This window comes from Corvus hawaiiensis, chromosome 7, assembly GCF_020740725.1.
Source record: "Corvus hawaiiensis isolate bCorHaw1 chromosome 7, bCorHaw1.pri.cur, whole genome shotgun sequence".
Lineage (NCBI taxonomy): Eukaryota > Metazoa > Chordata > Aves > Passeriformes > Corvidae > Corvus > Corvus hawaiiensis.
Genome location: NC_063219.1, coordinates 19,037,993 through 19,062,270, shown reverse-complemented (window position 1 = coordinate 19,062,270; position 24,278 = coordinate 19,037,993). Strand labels below are relative to the sequence as shown.

Sequence of the window (24,278 nt, the reverse complement as noted above, 5' to 3'; positions counted from 1 at the left end):
CAAAGAAAGTCTTTTGAACCAATTTTAATAGAAAACAAATTAACCATGTATTACTTGAATACTCAGAAATTTAATTACATACCTAAAGATAAACACTGAGGTTCTGAAGAATCTTCTTGCTATTTTATCAACAACAGATGAAGCTTCACTTTAACTGTAAAACCCAAAATAAGAACCAAAAGTAGCCTTTCTGAGGTATTTCACAAATACAAATAAATGTTTGGCTTGATACTTTGTTAATTGTCTCCAGGCACTGAGGCTCCAGGGTGCTGTTTGGGGCTAGAGAACCCCTGGCATCAAAACTAAAGCAACAGTTTCCAAAGAAGCTCTAGCAACTACTGCTGACAAACACCCAGCACTTAAATCCATCCCACTGCTAATTCTGTTTTCTGCAGACGATATCAGGATAAAAATTCATCTTGAAATACACTAAAAAATAGCTGAGAGAAACTGAAAGGAGCAAATACAAGAGTGACAAGTACCAAATAGAAAAAAAAACTAGACCATAATAATTTCTGCTGAGATGCCATTGATAACTGGTTAATACATAATTCCTTGTAAACCCAAGTAGAGAAGCAAAACTTCATCTTCAGCCAATGTGAAGCTGGACTTCATCAGGACAGAAGAAAAAGTCTGGAAAACATATTGAAAACATACCAACTATCTTTATTAAAAGGCTCACCAAAAGAAGCCAGCAGATTTCCACATCAATACTTTAGCACTACAACAGCACAAAGGCACATCTGCAACCAAACCCTGCATCTCAATAACATCTCAGCATAAATAACAGTCATAAGAAAGTCAGGTTTCTTCAGACTCCAGTGGACAACATGCAAGGTTTGAAAGAAAACATGCCTGTCTTGCAAACTTGGAAGAAAAAAAAAGGGAAAAAAAAAAAGAAGGATACAACTGGCATCACATATTTCCTATGGCTGCCTTTTTACAAACATTTTTCATTTTACCAATCTCAGATTAATGCTCCCTCAGCTAGAACAGCATGACTGTTTGCTGAATTACATATTAAATCTGATTAAAGAAATGACCTATTTTTAAAATAACCCAGCAAGAAGAATATGGTTATTTTTAAAAACCAAAAGCCCTTTCACTACACAGTTTCACAATCATTTCCAACAGCACAGAAGAAAGTGGCAGCATATCCATGAGGAAAGATGTCGGAGTACGGAGCTGCTTCAGCTCGCTGAAGACTTTCTCATCCAGTGTACAAGTCTGGCACAACATATGACTTGGACAAAGACAGACACCTATTTTTCTAAAAGTGGCATTCTGGTCATTGTAGAAACCAGGCTGCTCCATTAATAAATAGCAATTCTGAAAGGAAACTGAACCAGAGGTTTCTCTGTCAGTTTATTAAACAGTCTCAAACTCTCATAGGCAAAGACAAAGGAACTCTAAACTGACACCCCAAGGATCTCAGAAAAGTTTGCTTGACACAGAACAAAAAGGAGGTATACATTAATTAAGTCTTACAACAGCATATCTTAACTAACTCAGAAGCCTTGTTTAGTTTGTCTAGGAAAAGTAACTTACCACCAGAATAAGAAACCCAAAGCCCTCCTGGTCTTCATTTGCAGCAGTTACTCCACTGTTCAGTACACAGCAATCACATAAGTAAACTGCTCCTTGTCTATTTTAATACTGAAGTCACATAAGCCTCGGAAATTGTCACCTCAGCTCATCTGGTATTGACTCAACTGCATATTCTACTGCAGAGCAATGAGGGACAGCAATAAAGAGCCCCTGAGCAGCAACAGCGAACTCCTACTGTCGTTTGCAAACCCAGGGCACACCGTGCCCTCAGATGTGTTAGGAAGCATAGCCATCTATGATTCAACTGAGAAACAGAAGTGCTTCTAGGAACCTATCTAACTTAAAGTTTTCCTTAAAACTCTGCATTAAAAAAATGAAGGCACTTTCTCAAAAGCAACTTTATGAAAGGGATGCTATAATATTCTCAGTTTACAGACCACTCACCTTTCTGATCATGCAGCTAATTAAAGTGAAAATACTCAGCCACTTATCTTTTCCTGTTCTTACAGTCTCACAAAGAACTGTTACTTTACCTTTTCTGAGGTAACCTTCCTCTGACCAAAGGAAAACAGGCTTTCACATTTCACATTAGAAAAACAAATCAAATCCATCTGCAGTACTTTTCCCTTCAAACTTTCAAGAAAGTCCATGGAACAGCAAATAAAAAATTGCTAATAAATTATCAAACTATCACTGTTTTTAAAAAGTCAGGATACCCTACACCATCAGCAAAGACACCCACTCAAACAGGTAAACATGTATTTCAGGAACAGTCACCTGACACCCCAACTCTATCACACATTGATGATTTCTTTAAAGTATTACAGAGGAAAAACTCATCTGCATTGCCTAAATAGCAATTACACACTGCCAAATCACGTATACAGAACTATAATAAAAGTAGTTGTAGGTCAAATAATAGCAATGACTCAATAAAGATAGCCTGCCTGGTCTTTATTCTCAGGGGAGGGAGGATTTACTGGTCAAGTACGTTATGACTCACAGTACAGTATATTAGAAATTTTCTATGTATTCTTTAGAATTGAGAGATTGCCCTTGTAGCTCAGTAGGTAGCTCTCCTGTTTCTGGCCTACGAGGTCATAGCTTTAAGTCCCTGCTGAGGAAACTTAACAAGTTCCATCTATAAATAGAACTGCATTAGATGCTGCTACTCTAGCAAGGGTGGTGGCCTTACAGACAGGAAATTTTATGTTTTCATCTGTTCTGATACAAAAAAGAAACTGGACATAAAAAGACATAGGATATTATGCTAAAGATGAATGACAATGTGGATTCCAAAATCCACTGTCACTTCAATTAGCGATACTAACAAATCTAGCATTATCAAACTATGATAGAGGCCAGGGAAGAATGCACGAACAGTAGTTTTCCTTCTCAATAAGTAATTAAATAAAATTACAGACTTTACAATATTTGAGACTGAAGAGAAACCTCCTAGGTACTATACAATCAAAATTCAATTTGTGACATCAAAAGGCAACCTCAACATAAAACAAATTTTGGACTGTTTGATTAGTAACATAGTATTTGAACATTCATAGCTCTCATCCTTTCTGAAGAAGTAAAGTATATCCTTGAGAGACATTTGTTTAATTTTTACGGACTAAAATGATACATATAAACTTTTGCTCCTAATATCCATATATTTGGGGAGGCTTATTCAGCTCTCAGAACAATTACTTTTGAGAAATTGGAGAATGAAACCTATTTAAAACCTTACCTGAGTTTATTTGTGCTTTAAACTGTAACTACCTGGCCTTAGAGGAATATGGATTAAAGCTCAGGTATCACTTTCACTTAGTCTGACAATGTAATTCACTGTTCAATAAAGACAAAGGCTAACTCACATTTTCCAGTACCTGTTCCACAATCGACAACCACGTGCCCAGGAAAACAAATTCACTCCTCTGCTGGAGACAAAGCTCCAAACAACATACTGCAAACTGTTGTGGGGTACAAACCCACAATTTTTTTTCATGTATGCACACCAAAAGGAAAGAAACACCAGCAATAAAACAGGAGATGAGAGTGGTTTTACAATGTGATTTCCTGTATCTCAAATACACTATGTTCAAGGACAATAACAGATCTTGCAAAGTTCTTCTGCAATTGTTCAGCATATGAGATTATTGCCCTCCCCATAATTATCTTCTCGCCAAAGTGAAAAATCTGATTAGTTAAAAGTTTTCCACAGCTGGCCAAATTAAGCTAGTCGATCCTGCACTGGCACTGATCTATTGAACAGGATGCTGGTGTACAAAATGCCTCCCTCCCTCTTGCAGGTATAGGTTTCAAGGTAGTAGTAACTGAAACTGCATGAGAGAAGATTCACTAGAATCCCATCCCGGTCCTTTAATTCCACTAGCAACATTTTGGACAATAATGTACTAGTATCCAAAGCACACACAACGTCCTTTTCTGCTCTTCAGATGCTTCTACAAACAACTGCTTTTGAGCATCATCCACAAACAACTGCTTTTAAGCATCAGCCTTCATCCTAAGCCTGTGCATCAAAGAGTAGGCACATAAGAAAGACAACGGCCACTGTGATGCCTGCTCTGACACACAATCTACTTCCATTTCATTTACATCCACTGCCTCTGCTGCTGGGTGCTGCACAAACACTCCAATCCTACGTGGTCATTTCTCAAGAAGCTTCTTTGAGCAGACGTCTGTACAAATGTTTTTTCTCTCCACCAACATTATTTCTGAGAAAAAAAGTCTGCTGTGCTTCCATCCTTGGATCCAGTGAGAAAAATCTTGCAGCACTAGACAGCATTAGCTCTCCAAGATGGCTTAAATCTAGTACACAACACCAATGACAACTCCATGTGTTTCCCTGCAAGAAATCTTGTGTCAATGCAGTACGTCTAGAGAATAAGTCTTCAATGACTCATTGTCTCTTCAAATCCCTTTTTATCAAGTGTTTTGTGGGGTCTTTTTGCCTCAAACTGAATACGGTGTTCAAACAAAAAAAAAAAAAAAAAGTTTATTCCAACACACTTCCTTTTGCTTCAGTTATCTAAAAGGGGAATGAAGACTCCTATGCTTATGGAATTCCCCTCTAGAACATTGCTTGCCACAGAGCTTAACTTCACCTGCTTTGAGAAGGGACTGTACCCAGCCTCGCTCATCACCACAGAATGTGGTACAGTACCAAGAGGGTTGCAAAGGCCTGATGAGATGCAGCCAGGGATCATTCACTACATGTGCATTCTGCTTCTGCCTGCAGGTACAAAACTGCTGCTGTAGGGAGGAGATCTACATGAATAAAAGCTCCGAAGTAAAACACAGCTAAGTGACCTCTGAAAAACCCTCCTCTCCTGCAACAAAAGCATTTCTTTAAATGAGGAAAAGCTAATGATAAGCAAATTTGTATCCATCTCCATAAACTTGTTAATAGCCTCCCTTCCTTTTCAAAACAGTGGGCTTAGTATCTGAATATGGAAAGATAAAATTCAAAGACAGGTTACACATGGCCTAGGACAATCACCACTAGTTCATTTATTTCTGTGACCTGATACCCTGAAATTGCAACATGCAATGCAAGAACAGTCATGCAAATATAAATTATTTCACTTTTGGTGATGATTTTGCTAAAAGGAGTAGAGGAATGCCATTTTCCTAACTCTGTGAACAGAAAAATCTCCTATGCAAAGCCTTTTCTCAAAATCAAAACACTGTACAATATTTAACCAAAAAAAATCCTGAACAAACAAAACTACAAACAAACCCTAAGCATTAGGTTAATACACAGACACAACTGCCTGTTTAATTTGAAAGCTTTCACAATTTCTGGATTTAATATGGAGAAGTTACTGAAAGCCAACTGAAAGTTTAGCTGAACTGTGAGCCACTCCAAATATTTTATTACACTTTAATTCAGTTACTCTAATAATAAATAAGAAGAGAAAATTTCAATAGGAACTATCATCTACTCAAATAGAATGCATGATACATTTTGATTGTGTAACAATAACAAGTTTAATATGTGTGCACTATTTTTAAACTTCAGTGGCTTAGGAGTGAAAGGTTTGTATCTGTAAAGAGGCAACCCTTTTTTAACAGGTGTCAATTACACTTAGTAATAAATATAAATATAAAACAAAACCAAAGCATCTTCAAAAAATTGAACAAAAATATGTCAAAGACAATAATTTTTTTAAAGATAGATATGTTTACATCAGTTCAAGGTGAATTTTGACCCATTATAAAGATGAAAAAACAGCTTCAGATATTAGAAGTGACACAGCCAAGCTAAACTGAGCCACTGTGATTCCCAAAGCACAGAACACACATGCTGAAAAGGATGAGATGTAACTCATACTTTGTTCACTGAAATGCTAGTGCAGTGGAGTGTGGCTAAGTGATATCCTCACATCCCTCCTCTCAGTAGCAGTTGGATTTCAGGAGCAGCAATCAGCAGGTATGATTTCTTGTTAGAGAATATGGGAGGAAAATGCATCATGCCTCAAGTATATAAAAGCTACAGATGATTAGCATCTTTATATAGAAAATAGAACATTTTTATAGAAAGTCAAAAAAAGTGAAAAAGGATGACGTATCTTAGTTAAATAACTTTATCATCACTTTGATTTTTGCAGGCAAATCAAAACACTGGCAGTATTACTGCAAGTTGCCATTAACACTCATGATGGTAAAAAATAAAATTAAGTCAACTTGATTTCAAATTCTGAGCAAAAATATGCAAAAATATTGTCAAACTCAGTTTTGATTGGTGCTTTTTTCAAGTAAGAATAAACTACTCATCTGACATGATTCATAGCTATCAAAGCTTTAAATAATGACAAAACAGCTTTAGAAGTTACCTAAAACCCTGAAGGAAGCAGAACCAGGGGGTGTACTAAACATTTCCAGTTTTAACAAACATAAAACTGGAGTAAAAGCAATTAAAGCTTTCTAGGAACCCATTCACATTGGTCACACCAGTCACTTCTGTAAGACTGCAGGGGATGTTTACCTAGCTTCATAGTTCTTTCACTCTTATCACAAAGAACAAGATTTCACGGATTATCAGTTACCAAACTCCCAAGCCTGCTGCTAAAAGGCAGCTGGAGCTCCTCTGCTGTGAAGTCAGAGCACTTCCAGAGGAGCAAAGCAGGAGCTTCCCAGCCCTCCTTGCCCACACTCCCCCAGCACCACAGGCAGCTCACACCATCCTCTGCAGGACTGGCACACCAGGGGATGGCACAGGTGAGCTCTCAGGTTCTTCCACAAAACCCAGTGTTGCCTGCCGTACTTCAAACATTTGGCATCCCACCCTAATGGTTTTTATTAATTGAAAAGGAGAGTTTGATAGCAAAGTACTTTTACAGACAAGCTTCCTCCCAATCTCTGTACCTTTGAAGAGAACGACTGGATTTCATTAAAGAAACTAAAAATAAGAGAAAAATGTGAAACATATTTTCTAGAAAACTAGGACTGCAGAATATCAGTGGGAAGAGAAATTCAAAAACATGAAGGGCTCTGGATGTTTAACATCCAGTACGTTCAAAAACTTGACAGAGCTACTATAGCAGGGACTAAATACCGATATCTACCATTTTCCTCACTGAAGCACTGTTTAAGCGTAATTTGTAAATTTACACTTGTAACAAAGTTTCCATTTATAGTTCACCATACAAAGAAAGTAATTTTCTACAAGTACTTGCAACAGGTCTGCCATAAAAGTTGAAAGGTGGTTAAAGCCATGAAACTGTGGAAGAAACACTACCATAACCTTCAAACAGCCTGCCTTCTGTCACTACAAAAAACATTGCTGCCTCAGTTAAAACTGCAGTACACCTGAAACATGGAGAATAGAACTGTCAGAAATGTTTCTAATTAAACCATGAAACTTGGAAGATTAACAAAGCTGTAAGTACCTTAAGCACATGTCAGGTTACTATGGGACTGCAAACACCATTATCCAGGACAGACAACCATTTCAAAATTTCATCCCCCATTCACTCAGTCAGTAAGCAAGGAAGTATACCTGTCTCAGGTTTTCATAACTGGATGTGGCCAGAAGTAAATGACACCCTTACCCCTAAGAAACTGGTATAACCAGTTTCTTTTTAATTTTTCTTTAATTCTTTTTAATTTTTCTTTGTAAGTGTATGGAGACCAACTGGTTTAGTTTAAATACCACTAAATCATTTTCAGTTTGTGCACTTTTACAGAAAAAAACCCAAATAAAGTATCAAAACCCAAGAATGGATTGCTCCATTCTGCAAGAGGAAGACATAATTGCCTTGTTTGCTGAGCTAAGAGAGTCTACTTCATACTGTCACTAATCATGTATAAAAATACAGTGGTGCTCAACACAAACCTACCTCTCCTTTTACTTGTCCTATTACCCTACCATGTGTGGTTGCCATGTGTCGCCTGTTTCTTCGCACATATTAAAATATACTTTAGACATATAAACAATGTTTTTATTGATTTAATGAAAACCACTTCTCTCAGGAGAAGGAACAGTATAACAAGGATATGGAAACTTGAAGGCTGAAAATTCACAGCCATTTCAAGATGGGGGGACTGTCTCTTTTAAATGAAGTAAGGAAAGTAGAGAATTAGCCAGGTGGAAACAGACCACATTTGTCCTCATCTTTATGCCATGTAAGAGCTCACCTGTGTGCCTTGTGGTGGATCAACTGATAGGCAACATCCTTCTCCAAAAAACATCTCAGAACACAAAGAGGTAACAACAGTGTATTCTGTTATGGAAGCTAAAAAAACCCACAAATAAACCTTCTGTCCTAAAGAAAACACAGTTTAACACATCCTCAGCAAATAAAGAAAATGGGATCAAAACCTTTAGCCTAGAATTATAAAATACCTTTGGTGAGCTACCCAAAGTTTGTCTCATCATACTCAACGAAAGCTCTCCTTTCTTGTCAAGCCACTTCCTTACCTATTGTTACCTTAATTAATACGACTTGGTTAATTCTCAAACTGCTTACTGCAAAATTACCAACTGAGCCAAGCTAAGTCAAAGTCTAACAAGCTTTTCTTCAATATACTCAGGCATGCAGAGCTTGAAGTTTAGAGCACAAATGCACAACGAGCTGCTTCTGACTTCCTGCCTGGCATCCATAAATAAGAAAAAGACCAATTCTCTGAAGGACTCTGCTTCCCATGCTGGCCATTACCACAGGCAGTAGCAGTGCATATCATGACAGCATAAAGATGGGGAGCAACACTTTCAGTGAAAGTGTTGAAAATTTGTTCCAGAGATTTGTTCCAAAGGTGAAAATTTATTCCAGATCAAATCAAAATGAAAACAAACACTAAATTTTTCATGCTTTGAAAATGCACAGTCCCCAGCTGTCACAATGACCGCCACTGACCACTGCCCAGGCTAACCCCTGTGGTGTGCGACAGGAGTGGGGAGCAGCTGGAGGCTCTTGGCTTTAAAGCTGCTCCTCAGGAGCTCAGCTCTGCCCACGGGAGCTGAAGCTCCAGGCACAGTGGCTGTCAGCAGTCCCAACGAGGGAGAGGATAAAAAGTAGCAAGGAGGCTTGCCACACGGGATAATCCAACTTTATTGGAGGCAACTCACAGGGGACAAGCCTCCAGCAGCTCCAGGGAACCTCTTAGAAAGGGAGGTGTTACAATGGGGATGGCTTAACTGGGGACCAATAGAAATCTCTAAGGGAGGGATATGGATGAGGATAGACATTTCCTTGGGCCAATAGCCCCAAGGGGAGGAGGGAAAGGGATCACATGCCCCAATGGAGCATCGAGGTTTAGGGGATTTCCAAAGGGGGAGGTATCTAGAGGGGTAGGGTCTGAGGGGATTGATGAGGACCATGTAAGGGTAAATTGGGAGGTTTCAGATGATGGACGCTGGACCTTCGGGAACAACAGGAGCGGTTTGGGTGATTGATAGGGAAAGAGCTAGAACAAGGGGAGGAGAACAACCATGTAGGGAGCACCGGGGGAGCGGCTTGGGTCTGGGGCAAACCACCTGGGAATAGGAGTGGGGAAGGTAGGGATGAACCATTGGGGTACAGAAAACTTATATAAAAATACAATAAAGGTATCGCATCACCACACCCAGATCAGTTCCTGCCACAGCTCTTCTTACCAAGATTTTATCATTATCTTCTCTTCATCTTCAGCAACACCTTCTTTCCAGCTTGCTGGCATACAAGTCTCACCCTCCAGTCCCCTACTATTACTAAAAAAAAATACCCTAAGGTATTTTGCCGTGTCCTGCAGCCATAGGGAGGAGGAGAAAAGATCCAGCAGGCAGGAATTGTGCAGCAAGATTGATTTATTTAATTATTTTACAAACTCTTTTATAGACTTTTTTCTTCATAGTCTAATTGGACAAAGGACCAGCCACCCCTTGGGGGTGATTGGCTAAAATCCTAAAACATCCATTGTCAAAATATTTTTCTACTGTACCATAAACAAGACTTTTCAAGGCTGCAGGTGTTTGGTTGTTTACATAACTCTGCTACCTCTTCTGTGAGAGAGAAAAGTCTCTCACGGACTTAGAAAATAGCAAGAAAATCCTTGCTAGCAGCATTTTTGTATCCACACCCTACCTCTTGCCCTTGAATAGCAGCAGCTAGCCTGAGTTCTTTTTAAGCCACTTTCTACTGTGACTGCAGAGATTCAGTGTTCAGTGCCCACCCACCAGGCTGAAAACTGACAGCTGGTTTCAGGGCACTGGTTCCCAAAGATACACAGTCCATCAGGAACTTGGACCAAACCCTGGTAAAAGCAACAAACTTCATTCTCTCAGGAACTGGAAAGTTTAAGGATTCACAAAAGCAGCAGATTTCTACTTCCATTTCTGTCTTTTACTAACATATTCCATTCCTCTTTCTTCATGAAATTAAATAAACTGCCATGCACTGCTGGCAAAAGAAAACACATCATTACTGCAGATTTCCCAGTTTAAGTCTTCAGCACAATGCTAATGAAGAAAGGTGTACCTGTTAGATAGCAGAGGATGAGGCTTGGCTGGAAAACCTAAGACAGACCTGATGGCTTTGAATTGAATGGTAAAGGTTAAAACTGTAACGGATATTTGCTCCACAGTTATTAATTACAGTACAACAATGCTGTCCTTAAGCTAGAAAAAACAGATAAATAAGTTTACATACGCATCAGATGAAAGATCCCATCACAGGCGTTTATGTGAGACAAGAAGGAATTTCCTAAGCCTTGTCCAGTGTGGGCTCCTTTCACAAGGCCAGCAATATCCACCACATTCAGAAATGCTGGAATTTTGCTGAAATATAAAAGTCAAATGTTTCCTTACTAAAGCATATTAGCCAAAATTTTGGGCACAGAAATAAATTCAGAACATGAAAATCCAACACTTCTTTTTTTTGGAACAAGTTAAACATCACAGTATGGAATGTGTAAGACAAAATTCCTCCCATTGTATGTAAAACACCCATTCTCTAAGTTCTCTGTAAATATTTATGCAAAATTAAGTAAACTAGTTTTGAAATGTGGAATCATACAGACAACTATACAATAATCGAGCAGGTCTGGAAGACTGAGGCATAGATATATCATGTGTAGTGCACAGCTTTCCCAGGACCAAAGGGTAAGACACAAAAGGCCATTGTGCTCTGCTATTGCACACCTCTAAGGTTACCATTTAGTTCAGCAAGTTATGCAACTTTCTCAGAAGACAAGAGCAGGGGTTTTTTTAATACACTGGTGATTAAACTAGCAGTGATCAGGGTTATGCAAACAATTTGGAAAAAAGGCAGATAAGTTAAGGTGGTATTATAATGTAAACAGCTGTCATGTTTTCCACCAGACTGAACAGCAAATGGTTAAGCAGACATGTTCATATGACATTTTATATAGCAACAGAATAGACATTAAGTTCAAATTAGCTGAAAAAAAACAGAAAAAAGCTTTTAAAGTTATGGGAAATTTATAAACTTCAAACCTTCTATCCTCCACAAATCCTCAGCTTGTTTTTAAATGAACAAATAACTTAGTGGCATTAAACTTTACATGTACACCCTAAACCAAATTACTTCTCAAAATCCAGGTGAGTTGGAAAAAAACCCAAGAAACCACTAAAACCTTGTGATATGGCATTGACTAAAAGCACCTTCATATGTTCTATGCAAATGACATCATCATCATGAACAGTGGCAGAGAGAACCACACTGAAATGCTGCAAATCCCTCACTTGTGAAAGACCAGAAACCACACACCACAGCCTCACGATCTCCAGCTTGATGGCTTCAAAATAAGTAGCTGGAACAGCAGTTCATTCCCATCAAACACTTTATCACCATCACATTTCATTAGCGCTGTGCTAGGACTACCACAATAGCTCACTGTTTGTTTCACTGGCAGTAAGTATAGCGGCAAACACCCAAACCCACGGCTTGCACAGCCCCAGCGAGAGGGGTGAGACACACCCTAGAGCCGGCATGAGCGGATAGAACTGAGTTGGAAAGCGGAGTGTTCTGTTCTGCGGTGAGTGTTCTTCAACACCAGATTCAAATCCAAAGATATAAATTCTGTGGTCTACCTTAAGATGCCTTTTCCAAAGACCTACCATTGCAGTGCTGCTCACAGACAGAAACAACCACAAAGGTGGGAATGAGGGCTAGGAATGACCCAGGCAGCCCTCACAGAAACCCTCTCTGAGCACTATTACACTTCTGAAATCTTTACTGTCCACAGCCCAAAATGAGCTTTATTTTTATCAGTGTCACAACATGCTGATAAATACGTTTTTTCAAATACTGAAATATATGACAAGACTGCTGTCAAATCTGTAACAGCAGGAAACTCCACCAGCAGGAAAATCACCCTTCTCTCCTTATCCCAGTGCCTGGTATGGCAGCTATAGTCCAGACAGAAAAAAAAGTAGTTACAGAAATCTATGGATCATTGTCTCTGCTCAGAGCAACTGACTTAGGTAGAACAAAACACAATTTCAACTTTTTTTCTTTGGTGCTACCCCACTTCCCTTTGACTGTAAGTAACACGTATCAGCAGATGTCCTTCCTCACTTCAAATCAACTCCCTAATTTGGGAAGAGATGATTCACTAGAATCTGTCTGAGTATGGAACATCAATTATTTCTGGAAAAGTGGTTGACCTAAAGGTTTTGTTTTCAATCTTGCTCTAACATTTCCAAAGAAAAATTATTTCTTTCAAGTAAAATAATTTCACAATACAAGATCTGGACAAAATCTTTTTGTTTACCAAGGTGAAGTTCAAAGTGTCACTAAACCTGTCAGGTGTAATAAATTAGGAACTTAATGACATGTTTCATATAATTAATATCTTTGTGACGTACTTAGAAAGAAGCAATTATGTAACATGATACAATAAGTTACTTTAACTCAGGTACACAGTTATGTTGACTTTAAACTTCACTAGGCCCATGAAAAGAAGGGCTCATCCTTGGGAAGACAGATACTGTGTGCTGCAAGTTAATGCCGTGGAATGCAGTCAAAAGAACATGACTGTCCCACTATTTTTTTTTTTTTTTTTTACACAAACTCAGAAACAGCAAATCCTTATTTAAGGCACTAGCAATAGTAACTCGCAGTCTGAAGACAGAAGCGAGTACCTATTAGTGCATTAATCCTTTTGCCTGTCACAAAGAGAACCAACATACTTCAAAAGAAACCTCGGCAACTTCCCAGTCTTTGGTTTTTGACGCTCACTCAAAAGCAAGACAGAAAAATGCCACTCTGTAAAGCCCTTCTCCATTGTAATTTTAAACTGTGTTTTAAGGAAAACAAAGGTGGTGTAAGGAAGGTTCTATGCTCCCCTCTCACCTTTCTGGTAGGATTAACTTCCTGGCCAGCCATCAGAACAATTCACACTTTCACTACAAAGATGCCACATTAGAGCAAGACAGATACCTTCATATGCAAATGGTCACTCTATCACCAGAATCAACCTCATTTGCTACACAATGGAAAGAAAACCCCCGCACATTTCTTTCACAGTTGAGTAATACAAGCAAGAGTCCTTTGAAGTATGTGGGCTTCCAGGGTGCTTTCTCACCTTCACTTCGGGTATCACAAAGCTCACGTTCCAAGCAAATTAAAAGAATCCCCACTGGCAGACACCTTCCCAGGTCTAAATTTGTTTCATCATAGAAAGATGAATACACAGAAAAGCAGAAAAAGGCACAAGCTAGTCACACTTGCCTGTACTCTGAAGGACAAAGAGTAAACATTATGAAACGAAATAAACAGAGAACACTGCACAGAATGGGGGGAAAGCACCGTATATCTTGAATATGGTTTATTGAAGACTTAACTGCATTTTGCTTTTCTTTTTTCTCCTCCTCTAAACAAATTAATTTCCATTTCCTAGGATTCATTAGTCAGCATTAGCATAATGTCACTGAGCCTCAAACGATCATCAGGAACAGGTGGCATCAACTGATCATTTGTACAAATCAGTGCAACACCAAGCTACCATAAAGCACGTCAGAAGGATTTATAATATGAAACAGAACACCAAGTCCAGAAGTATCTCTATATTTTAACCACAGGTATAATCCTTGGGCAGGGGTTTTTTACCCCACTTTGAAAAACAGCAGCACTGCGTTTGTGTTAGTGTGCTACCTTCACTGTATGAGCAACCATGCAGTAAAGAGCACAAGACTCACTGGGCCAGACAAAGTACAGTTTTGCAGTCTGGTGGTTAGGGCACTTCAGGAGTAAGAGGCTTATGTATCCATAGGGTTACATATTGTGCAGGGGGTGAAGCTTTTTTTTCACTAACTTAGTTTTTTCACAAACTTAGTTTCAAATTCATTGTTTCAAATTTCAGTCCAAACCAGTTACTTAAACAGGAGGAGTTTCTTTACCTGACCTCTTTGTCCAGTACAGCAGTTGTGAATGGATTAATGCAACCAGTTACTTTCTTGCTTCTAAAATGTATATACACACAGTATCTGGAATTTGTTGTGCATAATTTTTTTTCCAAAATTTGAGGGGAAGAGGCATACATTTATTTCTTGAGTTTCCACAAATAATTGCTTTATTGAAAAAACTCACAGTCAGCACACACCTGAAGCTGTGACTTCAACTGAAACATGATAACTGAAATGCTGTTTCTCTCCCTGGATTTTCACTCTTCTAGGTTTCCACAGTCTCTCTTCTTCAATGAAACCAAAATCCCATTAGTTTCTCTGTAGCATTTAATACAGTTTACTTAAATTTCACCTCCACCAGGAAACCCTGGAAAGCCACATGACAACTTCATTCAACTAAAGCTTCAACTAAATTCAAACGCAGTAGTTTTCCAGCAAGCCTTGATGATAATACTCATAACACACTCGCTTTTTACTAATTTCTTCAATAGTTCAAGAAATTTCTCTCAACTCAAACTCTACCTGGTCCTAGGTCCCACAACCAAGAAGGCCAGATTCTTCAGTATGAAGGTAAAATGTCCAGCTCCCCTTTCTCTTCGGTAAAGCCAAATGTATTACTCATCTCCTGCTTCCCGCACAGGCTCTTCTGCCTTTAAAAGCAGCTACGTTAAGTCTGTTAGAAAAGAGAAATTCTTCCTCCTTCCCAAAAATTCATACAACTTCAGTCAGAGTCATCTGTTAGCATTCACAAATGACCTGAAGTAAATGTAGCAACATAGAAAGAGAACATGTATATTGTGACAACCTCTTTAAGAGCCATTCAACTCTCAGTCTGTCCTCACTGCTATTTTTGGCTCATTTCCAAACAGTTCAGTCCTTCCCTCTTCCAGGAGACTGTACTCCCTATTACAACTCCTGCAATCAATCTTGCAAGCAGTTTTGACCAATGTAAGCAAAATCCCTCACTGGACAGTTAAAAGAATCTGCTTCCAATGAACTAGGTACTGCAGATGAACCCTGGCCATTTCTATACAAGAATGATTTCATTAATAGCATTTTATCCACGGTACTGACAAACAAGACTTGAACCTAACAGCACATGAACCAGAAGTGAAATATCTGCTAATTAAATTGCCCTTATATGAATTATAACAAGGTAAGAGATTCAATGTGGATTACAACACATACTCCATGTCCTGTACATACCAAACACCTGCATTCTCAAACTATTCAGTAAGTTATCACACCAACAAAATACAACTAATTAAATTTTGCCTTCTCCCATCAGGCAGAAAAGATGGCTCAAGTCACCATTACTTAAGGTTTTTCATTCACTGCTGGCAAATATGCAGTGCTAGAACATGCATCACAGCCCAGCTGATTTAAGCAGGCTCAGAACAAACTGAAGAACAGGCAAACTTAGTAACACCTAAGGAAAAATAACATTAACAACAGGATATAGTTACCAATTTTCAGTCATTTTCTGTAAAGAAATGCAATTTTTTTACAGATGATGATATGTTAGATTTACATCCTGCTAAGTTATTGATCTCTCACTCTGAAACTACAGGTGGTTTCCATTTATGTAAATGTTCCTCTTAAACATAGATTAAGTCCCAAATGATGTCCCTCAGAAAGTCCCACTGCTGATCTGGATTCTACAAAATACTTTCCAGCAACTGATTACATAATTTTGACTTTAAAACTTTATCACGTACCTGAGTACGCTATCCTACAATGAGTTCAAGGGAACTTTCATTTAATATTGCAGACTTTCATGATCTAGACAGCAATGGAACTAACTCAGATTTAGTACAGTAACCATCATTTGAGCACTAAAGATCAGAATGAATGAATTTTATTGTCTGCAATGCAAAAAAACAAATCAAAGCAATCTGCTGACAAAAAGGATCGAGATCCTCAACTATAATGGACAGTGCTAGACTTGAAGAGGGGTAGTTGCAATTTAGATATTATCCTCCTTGGAGATAACCAAAATTGCTTTAAATTTTAAGTTTGAAAAGGACATCCAAGATAGATTAGAAATAGTCTAGGTGAAATAGAAATGTTTGTGGTTGCAATAAGCTTTGTGTTTGTGAATGCATGTGTGCAAGGCAACTCACAGGTGAAAACAAGGAATGAAACAAATACTGACAACTTTTTAAGTAGTTTGATTCATCCTCTCTTGACTCACTCCTGCTTATAACCTCATTTGACTTTAAGCAAGGGAGGAACCAGAAACACCACACTTTAACATCACTTTTTTTATTAATATTTTCAGACAGATTGATTTCGATCAGCCAATGCAGTCTTTGGGTGTAATTACTTACAGTTAGGCTGTAGGTTATTTACCTTAGGCTTACTGTGCTTCTTCCTGAGCACTTCTTTTAGTCATGTAGCTTGGAGTAAAGTAGAAAAAATGCAAATAATTGCAGTGAGGAGATTATTGGGGCACAAAATAAATCAAATAAAGAGGAAATTGCAGTTTCCTCCACCACCTCAGTGAAAATCATTGTGAGGCTGGACTCCAGAGTCACCTGAGGCACATCTCCTGGTCAGGCACAGCACACTACAGCTGTGGCAATAGGCAGGAGGACATATGAGCTAAGAGTGGTGGGTACATGCACCCAGAGGCTTTCAAGCTATTTGTGAGTTAGGACACAAATCACTGTTCAAATTACATGAGTTTGACATACTTACACTAAAAAAAATATTTTTAAGTTTAAGGTGATTAAGCAGCATTTTAATTAAATTTAGAACAAAAATACACAAGAAAATAGCTTCATCAAAGCTTTTATTAAGTTACTAAAATTTCTTCAGTTGCACTATACACACAGCTCTTTTTTTTGAGAGATACCCATCACTCCTAAACACACGACGTCCCATAAAATATTAACTCAGTTAACAGAGCAACCGTTTCTGGCTTCCGTGTCGTAATTGTCATGTCAGGAGCTACTTGTTGAGATGAAAAACATCTCTTTTCCATTACAAAATTAGCAAACCTCATCCTCTGCTACCTACTTAGGATTCATAAATTAGGTGGGGGGGAAATACACCTTTCTGCTTTAGTTCCTGCTGAAGTGAATCAGTCTACAGAAAATACTCTCTTTCCAAAACTAAACTGGAACTAATCCAATCATTAGTCTGTAAAACCTTGCCTGAAAGTACCTATACTGGGGGAACAGGGGTAGGAGGACAACAAAATAAAAAAATAAACCCTCTCCTTTCTGAAGAAGCTACACATGGGCACAATGTAACAAGTGAGTTTTCACTGAATATTGTATGAAATTTATAACAAACAAATAAATCATTTAAATACATACATGAAGTTAGTAACATAATATAAACAAATACCTTAAAATAACAAGCATTCAGAATTGTGTTTAATATATTAAGATTTCTTCTTTTTTTTTAGTATCCAGTTTCATTCACAGCCAAAAGCAAGCAGTAGTAACACTAAAGCCCAAAGAAATAATCTATATCATTTGGCAACAACATAGCAGTTTTAACCATAAGTTCTTAGAGCCCACCTTCTGTGTACAGTCTATATCACTCAACTTATTTATTGTCAACAGTCACATACATCCCACTGCTGCAGAAAGAAAAAAAGCACAGGTTACAAGTTCTGCCAGTGTACCTTAATCTATTAAGTACAGATTTACCTGTAGGTAATAGTCTCTAAATTGTTGGCTATGTGATTTAATTTACAAACATTTACATTTCCAATTAATACCAGTCAGCTTTCAGCACGGCCTAACAAGTAACAGCACACCAGTCCCAAGGAAGCTGAGGCTCTCCTCTTTTCGAGAGAGGAACGGATCTTCAAGCAACAAACAGTACCTGAAGATCCCAACTCCTCCTCCAACGGCAGAGCAGCCACAAACTCATACCAGCGATGTCCCTGGCAATAGTCAGTCTAGCTGCAGCAGAGCAATCCCAGCTCAGTGGGACCGACAGCAACTGCCAGCCCTGTCCCTCTCCCCTGCCCTGGTTCACAGCAGGCACCAAGGCAAGATCACTTTGTACTGTCATACTTTATTTCAGTTAAGACAAAGTCACCCCTTGTTTCTTTTCCCTATCTCCCAACAATGACTGCAGTTATGTGAAGACTAAGTGTAACATACGGGAAAAAAAACCCCAAATGTTTTAGATTTTGAAAGACAAAATCTTGAGGCTAGACGAGAGTCCAATTTAAAGAGAATTCACTGTTTATAAAACATTCTGCATGCACAGATGGATTACGTCTACTAAACCAAACAAGTAGAAAATTACCACAGAACGTATTACATAAAGATGAAGAACAAAATCAAGACTATACAGAGAAATTAAGACATTTAAATTACAATTCAGTAGCGTATCTTTGTGACTACAGCCTTCTTTTCCTAAGTTAGTCTCAGGCAAACAAGCACAAACAGCCCAATATGTTACTTCAGTCTACTGTCCTACTGGATTATCATTAATTATCTCTGCTTTATTACTATTACAGTGAAATACAAAGATCATATAAGCAGCATAAGTGAACTCAGGAGATATAACTATCCACTAATGCCCACATCCATTGACTTTAAGTAACAAATGTCTGTAGAAAGTCAAAAGACCATTCAAATAAAAGCTGATCATCCAGCTTATTATCAAACTCAGTATATTTACTGAATACAGATTCAGAAAATATACTATTTTCATTAATATTTTTAGAGTGATAAGGGGGGAGGGAGGGAAGGAGAATTTGCTAGTCAGAGAACACAGAGGTATTTATGATCTTAGCACTCCTTGTAACGATAGATGGCCAAAGGCAGGGTGAGGGGAGAGGTAATAATCTCTTTGTCACTTCAACTATTAATTTGGGAGTAGCTATTCATAGCCAAGTGAGAAGAAAAGGGGATTTTTGACATGGCCAAAGCAGCACTAATAATACAATTTAGAAGAAAATTTCCAACAAAACTTCAAAGCCACACCATTATCTCTGGTCAACAGCCTCAAAACTTTGTCTCTAATTCAGTTTAGTTTTTAAGATCCATGCCATAACCATCATACTTAACACCGACTTGAGCAGGAAAAACAAGGTAACGTTATAACAATCCATCTAAACAAATAGCTTCATATTAATGCAGTATTTAAAAACTGCACAATAGTTACAGACGGAAACAGCTTGTTTAGACCTGAAAATCAAGTCAGAAAATGGATTTTTTTGATTAGCGACTAATAAATCTTTTTTAACTGTAGGTGAGATCTGGCTCTAAAACTGAGGCCCAAGAGTTAAAAAAAGCACATGTGCACGCTAGTTTGCCCTATGATTTATGTACACTCACTTGATTCAAGATACCTCTGCAAGTAACTGCAGACTGAAACTAATGAGTCACAAGTTCCTATATAAGTTTCTGTTTTCTGGAAGCACCTTAAATTTTGCTGTTCAAGCAAAAAAAAGTTCCCACATTGACCATACAGAGCAGATTACAGAGTCAACAGCAAAAAAATTGATGTGACAAAATTAATACACTCCTAGAATAATGAAAGAATCGGGAGAGATGTAGTGTAGGAATATCCTTGAATATACCACAGAACAAGTAGCAGAGCCTATTAAAAGGAGAGAAAATCAGGGACAAAAAAGACTGCCCATAAAACTTACTGCCAAATAACTGAGGATGCAGGGATAATGACAGATATTTGTTTAGCTCCCTACAGCGCATACAATATTCTGAATGATACAAAGTATAGGGTGGAAATCTTACAAATTAGCAACCTTACACATGTTAGGTATGTCCACTACTGTTCACTTTTCAAACCTCTTCAGAAGATCCTCCCAGTCACCTGGGAGCAACCATCTTCAAAGACAGGAACGCCAATCACCAAATGGTGCTGAGCAATGACTGACAGCTCCTACATTTATCATTCTCATACAATAAAGGCCATACTGGGGGTATGGGAAAGGTATAATCCAGGTGGACATATAATTTCATATTCTAAAACAGATGTCAATAACAAACTTGTAGACATTACATTTGCATTAAACTTTTATGAAAAGTTTTGGTTCGCCAATACTGCTTCAGCTGCCTAACTGAAGAAAAATATTAAGAATCTGAGTTACCTCGGAGGTTTGTGATACTGGCACAGGAAGTCAAATCTGTCATCTGGCACAGGTACTCGACTCTCATTTGGATCGATAGTACAGAAAGGAAAATTTTCCGCTGCCGCTTGACTCTTCGTTAACACATTGAAAAACGTTGATTTCCTATCAATGAAATACACACATTCTTAAAGTAGTTCAATTCAGAAGCATTTAAAAGTACTGGATAAAACCAGATCTTATTCTAACCCAAAGTGTACTGAGCTTTTTCTTTACTTCAACAGCAGTGACCATTCCCCCGATTACAGCAGAGGACACACGCACCTGTAATGCCCCACTGAAACCCAATGATGTTACCTCTCTCCCCTACCCTTTAAAATTCCCCTAAGTACGTATATTGCACACACATGTCAGCAAAAAAAAATTAAGTCAAAAGCAATGCACAGCCCTACTGGCCATTTCTCATTTTCCTCAAGAACAGTGAGACACCCATAAGGATGCTTGAAACTTTTCTTTGAACTAGTTTTGCCATGACTCACCCTTTCCACAAGGGTATTGTTCCTTCAGATTTATTTACATTGTACAATTTCAGTATCTAAGCAATAAAAGTCAACAATAAAAAGAGAAAAAAAGCGGCACAGAAAGCAAACCACATCAGTTAATCAATTAAAAGTAATCTTCTGTTCATATGAAGATACAGTTGAACCTTACCAAACTATTTTCATCTTTGTTAAATATCAGTGGAAAAAAGTACACTATCAGGGAAAAAAAAGAACACTTTCCCTTAAACCAAAAGGCAGATCACTTTGGTAGCTGGCATTTATTAAACCAAAAGAGCAATTCTTGATTTATTAACTCCCAAATCTTCTACCATAAATATTCAGGTTGTTGTGTTTTTCAGAGCTGCTCTGCATACAGCCAACATGCTCAAAAGTCACTAACAGTTTTATTTGAAAGTTACATCACAACATAACTGAAAATGCTATTTATCCCCATTGACATGCCATACAATGCTACAGCTAATTATTTCCTTTATGGAGTACGTCTTAGCTATACCCTGAAAAATAAAATAAATTATAATGAAAATATAAGAAAGCAATGCTTCCAGCTTTAAGACGTGCACAAAGGTTTGTCCTCTAATTTGTTAAAGATTTAAAGTTTGAGAATGCTGAGACCTTTTCTTAGTAAACAGGATACACGAATTAATACCAAAAGGTTTCACATGTGTATCTTCCAGGCAATCAATTCATCCTCCTTTTCAAGAACAGCTCCTGTGAGGAGCCATAACTACAGATGACAAGCATGACAGAAATCAATGATTAACGTTTCAGCATCTCTTCCAAACTGTCACTTAGGCTTGTCTCACTACAAACTCTGAAGAAGTTTCAAGAAAGTCCTCTTCACTGCCAATGACACGGAATAATTAACCCCTTCCTGAGCACATCATCCCAAAATATTAAAGGAATTTGTTGTGCACGGGTGCCTAAGTATTTGCATAAAAACATGCATTACACAAACACAACAGTGGAAATAAGGAAATACAAAGGACATGGTGTTTTATGAAACTCAGCAATTATTAAGACTTTTCCTTTCTCTGATCCCTCCCCTATAATCTTGTCCAGACTCGTACACACCTGCCTATCGCTGCCAGTTTTGCGTCGCTCCACCTGCAAGTAGTTCCAGCTAAAGACAGAAGTCCATCACTGGGCAGTAAGACTTGTGTCCCCGAGCTCGCATCCGCACCTTTCTGCGCCCAGACAGCGCCTCGGGTCCCTGCCCGGCGCAGGGGCGAACTCGGGGAGAGCGAGGAGCCTCCCTGCCCGTCCCCGAACACCTACCCCACGTTCGGCAGCCCGACGATCCCGATCTTCAGGGACGTCCCGAACCTTCCGATAATCGGGTGCGACTTAACCCCGTCGCCTCCCTTTTTCGGGGGCATCTGCAAGCACAGAGGAGGGCACACTGAGCTCCCCGCGACACCCTCGCGCACCCTCCACGCCCGTCCCCTCCCGGCACGGCGCAGCGGCCCAGCCGGGGCCTCCGCCTCCGGAAGGCCGAGGAGAGACACCCGCGCGGCGGCGGCCGCCGGGGCCGCGGCGGCGGCCGGGGATGGTGCGGGGCTCCCCGCGGCCGGGGCGGGCGGTCCCGGCTGTGGCCGAGGCCCCAGCTCACCTCGGCGCGGAGCCGCCTCGGAGCAACAAGCGCGAGCGGCCCCTCGCACGCGGATGCGCCGGCGGAAGGGGCGGGGCGAGGCGCGGCCATTGGCGGGGGCGCCGCGGGGGAAAGGTCGCGCCGGGAGGGCGGGGGAACCCCCGGCCCGCGCCCGGCACGGCCCGCGCCCGGCACGGCCCCAGCCCGGCGCGGCCCCAGCCCGGCGCGGCCCGCGCCCGGCACGGCCCCAGCCCGGCGCGGCCCCAGCCCGGCGCGGCCCCAGCCCGGCGCGGCCCCAGCCCGGCGCGGCCCGCGCCCGGCACGGCCCCAGCCCGGCGCGGCCCCAGCCCGGCGCGGCCCCGGGTGGCAGCGGCGGTGGCCACGGCGGAACGGCCGGGCAGCCGCAGGAACGCTGCGCGCAAATCACAGAATCAGTGAGCTTGGAAAAGACCTCTGAGATCATCGCGTCCAACCTATGACCAAGCACCTTGTAGACTAGACCATGGTACTGAGTGCCGCATCCAGTCTTTCCTTAAACACCTCAGGGGACGGTGACTCCACCACCTCCTGGGCAGCCCATTCCAATATCTAATCGCCCTTTCTGTGAATAAATCCCTCCTAATGTCCAGCCTAAACCTCCTCTGGCACAGCTGAAGAAGACCATGTCTTCTAATCCTGTCACTGGGCGCCTGTGAGAAGAGGCTGACTCCCACCAAGCTACAACCTCCTTCCTGGGAGTTGTAGAGAGTGATAAGATCACCCCTGAGCCTCCTCCAGGCTAAGGTCCTGGTCTTCTGTTTGCCCACCCATCAATCCTGCACCAGCGCAGGAAGCACTGGAAAGGTGAAACACCCAATGCCCAGAGAAGTGCCATGTGCTTTTTGAATTCTAAGGAGCACTGATGCTTAGGCACACCACTAGACTTTTGTTCATGCTTATCTAGATAAAGAGGTGTGTGGTCAGGAGGAGGCCCTTGTAAATATGTTGTGATTTATTTATAACAATTTACATAGAAAATTAATAAAATAATCTAGGAATAAAATAGTGAGGTCATGAAGAAAAGATGAAACATTTAGAATCTATAAAAAATTAATTGCAGAATGTTACAGAAGTCAGAGCAGGACTCTTCAAAAAAATTAGACATTTTCTTTAACTCAGGCTCTGCTTCTCTGAACCATTAAAGACAGGCACCATCAAGTGTTGCCTGCTAAGAAAATTGGAGGAGAGAAGGCAGTAAAAACTATTCTTATGGCATGCCCTATTTTAAGTCCATAAGATAAAATTCTCAAAACTTGAAAAACACCAGAGTGAAGGAGTCAAGGTGAGAGTATCATCAGATCTATATCATCTCTATCACAGTAAAAGGAATATAATACTGGACATATTTTTAATTTTTTTTTTTAAAGAAAGGACACTTCTATTAAGCCTAATTTGAAATTATACATAAAAAATGTCTGTTAAAACTTTTGTATTTCAGTGACATGAGATTTTTGCAACAATAATATTGAGGAAGAGAATGCTGTATCATTTCAGAGTTTTTCTATTAGTATAGTGATAATAACAGTTCTTGATAGTAATATATTTACGTGGTCTTTCTACTGTCTTAAAATCTATCACTATACACTTAAGAGGGAAAAAAAGTATATCTAATTC

General features: G+C 39.7%; 1 protein-coding gene across 1 annotated transcript in view; it reads right to left on the bottom strand.

The window, feature by feature from the left end:
* The window catches only part of OLA1 (Obg like ATPase 1), a 98,384-nt gene extending 75,652 nt beyond the window's left edge, over positions 1–22,732 (bottom strand). The window contains exons 1-4 of the mRNA XM_048309513.1: positions 22,647–22,732; positions 22,313–22,413; positions 20,496–20,639; positions 10,692–10,819 (exon numbers count right to left, since the gene is read on the bottom strand). Coding sequence (XP_048165470.1) covers positions 10,692–10,819; positions 20,496–20,639; positions 22,313–22,413 — 373 coding nt within the window. The 5' untranslated portion in view covers positions 22,647–22,732. The remainder of the gene's footprint in view (positions 1–10,691; positions 10,820–20,495; positions 20,640–22,312; positions 22,414–22,646) is intronic.
* Positions 22,733–24,278: the final 1,546 nt, after the last annotated feature.